At 32.7% G+C, this 9,185-nt stretch overlaps 1 protein-coding gene across 1 annotated transcript; it reads right to left on the bottom strand.

Moving 5' to 3' along the window:
• Positions 1–4,121: 4,121 nt before the first annotated feature.
• Positions 4,122–6,658, bottom strand: LOC104608075 (large ribosomal subunit protein eL14y-like). Its single transcript, XM_010273939.3, has 5 exons — positions 6,501–6,658; positions 6,303–6,404; positions 4,778–4,907; positions 4,570–4,682; positions 4,122–4,398 (listed from the first exon to the last, which is right to left on the bottom strand). Exons 1-5 carry the CDS (start codon positions 6,501–6,503, stop codon positions 4,345–4,347), a joined length of 402 nt encoding a protein of 133 aa, XP_010272241.1. The 5' UTR covers positions 6,504–6,658; the 3' UTR covers positions 4,122–4,344.
• Positions 6,659–9,185: the final 2,527 nt, after the last annotated feature.

Below are 9,185 nucleotides of genomic sequence, written 5' to 3'. Positions count from 1 at the left end.
TTGGAATAAACAACGATGGGTCCATGCCCTTGAACATTTTCCAGTTACTTTAGGTGATCATGTTACGATTTTTAGATGGCAAAGCAAATAGTTCTTAATGAAAGGTCGGTTAAGTAAATAGGTTGCAAACTATAAGGGGTGTTTTACTAAAATGGAAAATATAGGGTAGGTTTAAGTAAATCTATGAAACTATAGGGGGTGTTCTAGTAAATGACCCTTTAGTTTATAATATTTTATAATCTAGGTATCTTATTATTGATTGCAATGTATTACTTCATACAATACAAATCATTATAATAGAATTTTTATTTAAAATTCCTTGAGCCTCTAGTAACTATGTAGGCCTTGTTTGGGGCAAGCTGCATTAACTAAGTCCCTTTGGTTGAGCACCTATGTTTTCGATAAGCAATTTAGAATAGTTATGTTACAATCATGATTTTGGTATTGAGAACTCTAATGTTGCCTTTCCAAATTTTCATCAAACATAGCTTCGGACATTTCCATTTGGCCTAGCTCAAAATGCCAAAAACCGCATCTCGAAAGCCCTCCCAAATGGGCACATAGTATTTAGGGCAAAAAAATTTAAACCCCAGTGAGGTTTACCATAAATACTTATACCTCCCCTCTATTTTTAACTAGACTTGACTAGGGGTGGCCACGAGTTGAGCTCTTCACGAGCTACTCGAACTTAACTCGTGGAAAGCTCGACTCGGCTTGGTTTCAACCGAGCTCGAGCCCAATTTATAGGCTTGACTAATAAACGAGTCGAGCTTGAATATATATAAGCTTAATTTTTAAAATATCAAATAAAAAATATTTTCATATATAATTTTTTTTAGACATTTTTTTCTCAAATCAAGATCGAGCTTACGAGCTTTTGACTCGAGCCGAGCTCGAGCTCAAGGTTCTAGCTCGGACCTTGTACTACCTTGGCGAGCCAAGCTCGAGCCTCATACTATTCGGGTCGAGTCGACTCAAATCCACCCCTAGACTTGACCTTCCCTGTCAAAATAAGATATCATTATATTTTGGAGTGATAAAAAGGCTTGTTTGCCCTTCAATATTCTTTAAATTTTTAAATAAAACCACCAAAAAATGTAACCAATGAAAAAATGAGGCAGGATGGCTCAATCAATGAATAAAGTATTATAATTGCACAAAAAAGATTCGCTTCATCTTTTTTCATCAAAGCCTTGTATTTGAAGTTGAAATAAATAAAATAAACTAAAGCCAAGGTTTAAAGTATGGGAAATGTTAAATGTATCGGAAAGACAAATTTAAAAGGCGTATTAGGATACGCCTTGGATACGCATGGATATGGACGAAAAATTAAGATACGCATGGAAACACATGAAAACATTGTAGATACTCCAATAAATCATAAATATACATCCATAGACCTATGAATTAAAAATTGGAAAAATATTTTAAAATCCCAAAATGTTTAAAAAATAAATATTTTTTATACTAAAATTGAAAAATAAATATTTTTATTCAAAGTGTATATATATATATATATATATCTAAAGCGGGCCCCCATGTGATGCATGGAACTGGACTTAAAACTCATTGTTCTATGGAGCTACACAATCTGAGGGTAGGGATGGCAATTTTCTCCATCCCCGCCAAGTACCTGACTAGGATGGGATGGAGATTGCCTCAGCGAGGATAGGGGATGGAGATTACCCCAACCCCGATTATATATATATATTAAATATATGTGTATATATTATATTAAATTTATAATATTTTTTATGTTATTTATATTATTTTTATGTTATATATATATATCAAAATATATTTAAAATATTATTTGTATTTTAATTTTTCCTTTACTCTAAATAAATACCTTTCTAAAAACAAACTTTTAATTAAAAAGTTCGAGGATTCATGTCCTTAATGGAGAAGCCCTCTTTGTCGAGGACCAGAGATGTGGGCTAAAATTTTTAATAGGGATTAATTTAAAACTCAAGGTTGGGATGGGGATATGATTCCCGCCCCGAACCTACCCATTACCTTTCCTACCTAGGGGGTCATCTTTATAACACCTGCCAAACCCATAAATAATATAGTTCCATTAATTATGATAATTATAAGTGTAGTATCCAATACTTATGGAAACTATTAAAATTTTCCAATTCTTCATTTGAAAAATTGGAAGTTTTATAATTTAAGTTTCACTAAATTAAAAAAATCACTAATTATTGCTCAAAAAAAATTATAGTAAATATCAAAATTACTGAAAATATAAAAAAATAAATTTATATTTTGTTGAAATTAATTTTCCACTAAAAATTAGTAAAAATGTTTAATTGTCGTTTATAATATCATTAAATATTAATAAATTAACCAAAATTACTAAAAATATCATTAACTACTTATTGCTAAAAATTACTAATAAATTTTAATTATTAAATTTGAATTTTTTAACATTTTAATTAACTATAAATTTTTTAGTAATTATTGATTTCAATAATTAATTTTCAAAAAATTCTGAAATTAAATTACCAAAATCAGTAATTTTCAGCAAGTAATGCTTAGTAATTAAAATTTTCAATTTACTAAAATTACGAAAAATTATAGTTTAGGTGTTGATATTTACCAGATAATATTCAATAATATCAGTAATTATTGAAAATATAAAAATATAGTTTAGGCGTTGATTTCCCAAATTAATTTAAATAATTAATATACCCATGTTTTTGGTTTTTAGATGGTTTATAATATAGATTGAGAGGTGTTTTAGGAGGAATTTTAGACGGGAGAGATTGTTTAGGAGGCAATTGAGCTTATTGGTAACATGAGAGAGAGAGAGAGAGAGAGAGAGAGAGAGAGAGAGTTGGAGTGGAACTCTAGTGAAGAAAGAGCTGTCACTTAGCAAGGTGTTTTAGGAAGAATTTTAGGTGAAAGAGATAGCTTAGGAGAAATTTTAGTTGGCTAAGTGATTGAGAACATGAGAGAGAGATTTGGAGTGGTACTTTGATATAAAAGAGAGGGCTGCCACCTGGCTACATGGATGGGTTAGGAAGGGGTAAGGGAGAAGGGAGAGGTTTAAAGAGAGAAGAGAGAAGAGGGAATGGGAGAAGGAGAGGGCTGCTGATGTGGGACCTAACCGCTTTATATATATATATATATAAGAATTTCCAAGCATTAAAGAATACAAAATATTGTAATATACCATCAAATAAATTAAAAAAACACTTATTTTTGCAATTTCTGAGGAGTTATAAGCTTTTTTTTTTCTCAAAAAATTTTAATTCAATTTTTGCCTACAAGAAATCATATTATATCAACCAATACGATTACAATGCAATCCCGACACACCCCAATATGCCCCGATACTAGACCACAATACGATAACTATATGGACCAACATGACAAAAAGACCACAAACGATTTTATAGCATTTCCTATGGCCACCCCTTAGATACGATACATATTATACGATATGCTGCAAAATTTTGAACTTGACTAGAGCTTCATCTTGAAGTGCTTTAAAAGTTCATTTCATAATAAAAAAAGATAAGAAAAATAGAGAATGCACATGAGGCTTAAAGGCAAGATATGTGTTCAATAAAATGACGACACTGTTCTGTTATAATTTTATAAGCAATAAAATGACTTTGTTAATGCTTCACTTTATCTCGACCAGTTCTAGAAAGGGATTTTATATTTTTCTTAGATTGATAAAAAGAGATTTACATTCACTCTTATGTTAACCTAGGAACAACAGGATGTTGGTTTTATAGCAGGCAAAGGGGCAACGAAGAGAAAAAAAAAGAAATTAATCAACATATGATGTGAAATGCAAACGGACCTTCAAGAGGTTTTAGGCTGATGACATTACCCGAGACAGGCTTTTGGGTAAAAAAATACAATTCAACTGATAGATAATATATTGAATTTCTAAATAAAAGCTCAAAATAAATAAATGAAAAGGGCTAAAGCACGTGATTGGACTCCGATCTCCAACTTATACTGAATCTTGGCTTTCAAAAAACTGATCTCAGCTTACCCAGACAGTACCCAAACTTTCTTATCAAATTATAATTAACAAGGCCAATTAATGTCCCTTAAAATTGCCTTTTTCAATGCTCTCTACGATACTGATGCTCTGAACCTTACTGAAAATAACTAGATTAAAGTCAGTTCACATGTATTGATTTCTACATCGTTAGTGCAATAGATAAAAACCGAAGGATGAATTAACCAAGGTAACTTCAAATATTAACATCCCAGATAGCAAAGACAAACACGAGATAAAGAAAACTACTTAAAAAATCTTTTAACAAAATTGAGATTTCAAATAAGAAGTTGGAAGTTGGAAGTTGGAACATTCTAAATCTAAGCAGCCTGCTTCTTCAACTTTGCAAGCTCCTGCCTGATCAAACCACCTCTCTGCAAAGGCAGAAGACAACCCATTAGAACAGAGAATGCTTCAAAAGATTTAAGAATTTAGCACTTGGGAACCAGGGACATGGAAATTAGGCCCGAGTAAATCGTCTCTTCATGGTTTTATTTGTCCACAAATGTCACTGGGAAGAGTGTAACAGAACATTTCTTACAAACCTTGATCTTTGCGAGCATGAGCTTAAACCTGTCAAAGTCATTCAAGGAGGCTCTTCGCTTCTGCACAATCAACTTCCTTCCCCAGGAGCTATTCTCCCACTTGCTCTTGACATCTAACACCATAATGAGATTCATATAATTAAATTTAGAGTATTATATAAAAACACAAGACCAACCATTGCATCAGAAACAATGAATTGGTTCTTACCTGCAGCCTCCATGGCAGCAATGAGAGTCTTCTTTTTGGGTACCCTCTTGATATCAATCTTTATATCTGTCAATGACAGCCTCTTGAAATTCATCTGGCTTCTTACCATGTCAGGAGCATCTACAAGGGCCTGTCCAAGTTTGATATGAAATAGTGCATTTAGATAGAGAAAGAAGTATTCTGCAATGTATATTAAAACACCACAATCCAGATTGCACAACACTGGCTTCAGATTTAATAACTAGATGCATGAAAATAAAAGGTCAAAACTAGGGTTCAACTATGATACCGGAAAGACATCATATCTGAAAAACTAGTGACCAATCAACCATGGGTGGATTTTGATTGGTCAAAGCTCTTCCAATACCATGTGTTTCCAACATCATAGATTTTCACACACGCACGCACACAATATGCATGTATGTATCTATGTATTTTTTGATGAATATATATGTATTTACACCAATTAACCAATTGATTTGGTTTGATTTCAGTTCAGAACTTTTCAAAAATCAAAGGGACCGAGTTAGTTTCAATTATGTACCCATGGTTTGATGCACATGAAAAGCCAAAGGATGCACTTGAATCCCAAGAATCTTCTAAACATTCTGTTGGGATAAATAGCTTCAAGAGCATATCAGAATAAAGACGACATCCACATATTCTTGGTTCAGATGCCATGAGCTTTAGACACACGAATGGTTTGGTTTAATTTCAGTTCAGAACTTCTTAAAAACCAAAGGGACCAAGTCGGTTTCAATTATGTGCCCATGGTTTGATGATGCACATGAAAAGCCATAGGATGCACTTGAATCCCAAGAATCTTCTAAACATTCTGTTGGGATAAATAGCTTCAAGAGCATATCAGAATAAAGACGGCATCCACATATTCTTAGTTCAGATGCCATGAGCTTTAGACACACGAATGGTTTACCCGTTCAATGATAGGTTATGAATTCTTCCATGTAAGCAGTTAAAACACAAAAGGTAAACACACTAAAAAGAAAGCAGCTAGACTCAAATCTCTGAACTATCAGAAGAAATGCAAGCTATCAGGAAAAGATTAAAAATGTAGAAACAGGCAACATACTGAAGAAGTATATCCAACGGATCTTTGTTATATTCATTTCACATTTCATTCACCATTCACCAGAGCAAGACAAATAACCCAAAAGAATAAAAAAGAACACACACACACACACATCCCATTTGCGACTATATTCTTCTCAACCTGCTAATAAAATTTCGGCTCTTTTTAAGTTTAACTTTTTTAAATACGAATGTAGAGAAAAAATAAACCAACAAAAACCCTTGATATCATTTTCGATACCCCGACGAAGACCAATAGGCAAGCAGACAACGAAGAAGATACCCAAATGAAGTTTCACATCATTCAAAATTTTCCCTCCCAGAGATTTGATGGGAAAAGAACATCTTAAACGATAAATAATTGAACTAATCAAAAAGTTTGCAGAGCAGTAGGAGAGAGATCCAAACAAAACGGCAACTGGATCGAAGTACATACCCGATTCTGATCGATTACGTCGACTATCACGACGAGCTTCCCATAATCTTTGCCATAGTTCACGAGAGCTACCCTCCCGATCTCCACGTACCGCTTGAAAGGCTACAGAGAAGCAGAAAAGAAAGAAGAAAAAAGGCTCAATCACTATTGTGACGATTAGATTAGATAATAATGACTGAAAATGCAGATGGAACTCACCATTTTCAGGAATTGCGATTAAAGCAACCGCGACGACGAGCGGTGTAGTGTAGGAGAAATGTGTTTCGATTAGGTTTTTCTCCTTCCGAGGGTTTTAGGGTTTCTTTCTTCCACGGATATATACAGAGTTGTGTATTCTTAATTATCATTTTACCCCTTCTCTAATTTGTATTGACTTCCGAGTCCACGAATACCAAATAGGGTTATGTTACTATATCTTGTATCCTGTCTCGTATCTTTTTCGAAGGCCATCCTGTCTACTTATAAAAAATCTTGTTTCTATATTTTCTATAATCTTTTATATATTTTATAAAAAATATTATTATTTGTGACATTTATTTTTATTTAATATAGTAAATATATTATATTATAGATGTATCTAAATGTTCTGTATAATTTTTATATTTTTATGTATTTTTACCTTTTGTAATTTTTATTATTAATTAATTATGACATTAAGGGTTGATACAATATTTGACCCAAAAGATTCAATTGTTGATTTTTCACCAATTAAGAAAACAATTCTATTTTTGAGTTGGTTTTAAATTTGTATTTTGTTTTTATCATCAATAAAAATAATTATTCTTTATCACACTTAATTTTCTTTAATATGGTTAATTAATATAAAATATTAAAGATATATCCAAATATTTTTTACAAGGTTTCTATATTTTTATTTTTATATTTTATGCCTTTTAAATTTATTATTTAATTAGGAGGTCAAGGGTTGATCAATGTTTTAGAAACTGATCTAGAGGTTGAACCTGTTTGTTTATTTTACGTTTAATTTAGTTTTAATTTTTTTATTTGTAAAAATGCTTAAAACTATGATTTGATGCAAAAAGGTTTTTTTTTTCGAAAATAGTGGAGCTTGGAATGCATATAGATCTCAAAAGACTACCAAAAGAAAAAAAACAAAAGATCACCCTACTTGGACATTGGAGAACAAAGTTATGACTCCCAAAACTTTGCATGCACATTCAGTATGCAACTGATCACTAGGTCAAACAGATCAATGGTCCAACCTTTTGGGTAAGATGAGTTTTTTACTATACCAACGATTTTGACCAAAGGTCAGGTTTTAAAAGAGTCGGACCAAAATCATAGTCAGGGGATGGTTCGAATGCTTCAACGAATTGAGTTAATGACACGTTGAAAACATTGGGGTTGACACTTAACACATAAGACCCAAAAGGTTGAACTATTGACCCACCATTAGGAAAACGATTTCATTTTTAGAATCAGTTATAAATTTTATACTTTATTGCTAACATAAATAAAAATAACTATTATTTATCACACTTACTTTCTTTGATATGATTAATATAAAATAGGTCATTTACTAAAATACCCCTTGTAATTTTATGAATTTACTATATTTTACTAAAATACTCCTTATACCTTCTGTTAGGTGAATATAAAATGACATTTTTCCCTTCATGTTTGCTAGACCACATTAATCAAAACAAAATAAAAACAAAATGTCAATTCTTTTGTTCTTCCTCTCTTCCTTTTTTTTTCTCCCTTCATCTCCTTCCCCCTTCTTCCGCACCTCCTCTCCTTCCATTGTTTTCACCGTCAATAACCGAGTGAGAGTAGCAACCACTAGCCATCTTTTACAAGACAAGTAAGATCCACATATTCCCCTCCATTGGGTAGCTCCCTTCTTCCCTGTTTTTTCCTTATCACAGCTTTTCCTTCTTTTACCATAGCAAGTGAAAATGCAAGGACAATGAAACTCATAGATTATGCTCTTTGGTTGCAAATTCAAAGCATTCTTTTGGCCTAGGCAAATGAGGAAGACACCTTCACAAAATCAAGCAAAGTCCAAACAAGTACTTCACTTCTCTAATGGCATGATTCAAGCTATTAAGATAAGGGATAGTGACGAGAAGTAGAGAGTTGAGAGTTTTAGACTTGATCCGCTGGGGTTCCAAAATATTTTTTTTTGTGGTGAGTAGAAATGCTGATCAAGGTTCTAAATATCAATATGCCTGATACGTCGGTAGGGGCATATCGGGTAGTATCGGTACTTTTTTTCAAATCCGGTTCAGGTGGCGGTTTAAGGTTCCTCCACCCCCTGAACCAGTCAGAACCCCGATACACCCTCTGTAGGGGCATATCGGGGTACTCCTAACATGATACGTATTAGTCAATATGGGCCGATACATGTTAATTTTTTAAACGTTGATGCTGATTACCATCAAATTTTGGCATTGCTTAGGAATTTGCAAGGAAGATCTATAATAAATAATTTAAGTTATAATCTCTACCAGATCTTTAAAGGAGAAAGAACCTTTTTTATCTTCTCTTGTTCTTGGTGCTTTCTATGGGAATAAATTGTATTGGTGTTGTTTAACAATGTTCACTCATTATGAATATCCAATCATCAGAAGAGCAGGACTATCAATTGAACAGTTAGAATTGATGGGGATCACAATAAAAATAACAAAAATAATCCTTTTGTTTGTTCTTTTTCAAACAAACAAAGGAAGTAAATAAAGGAAGTGGCAAAAGTAAATTCACTATGAGATGATATCATATAACCACTTCCTAGAACCATGATTGCACTCAAACCTTGCAAGAATCATTTTTAGTCTTTTTTTTTTCTAATAAATCCTTCAAAATTTTGGAAATAAACACAGGCATTCCATCAAGGTAGAAGTAGCTAGAACTAAGCTCACA

Source organism: Nelumbo nucifera, chromosome 7 (assembly GCF_055504915.1).
Source record: "Nelumbo nucifera cultivar China Antique chromosome 7, China Antique-T2T, whole genome shotgun sequence".
NCBI lineage: Eukaryota > Viridiplantae > Streptophyta > Magnoliopsida > Proteales > Nelumbonaceae > Nelumbo > Nelumbo nucifera.
The sequence above is the reverse complement of the archived record's forward strand: the minus strand, read 5'-3'. Positions and strand labels throughout refer to the sequence as shown.

Coding starts and splice junctions, on each gene's coding strand:
- LOC104608075 (XM_010273939.3), bottom strand. Junction 4,683..4,777: donor TGCTGCCATGGAGGCTGCAG/GTAAGAACCAAT, acceptor TTATGGTGTTAG/ATGTCAAGAGCAAGTGGGAG. Junction 4,399..4,569: donor TCATGCTCGCAAAGATCAAG/GTTTGTAAGAAA, acceptor CTGCCTTTGCAG/AGAGGTGGTTTGATCAGGCA.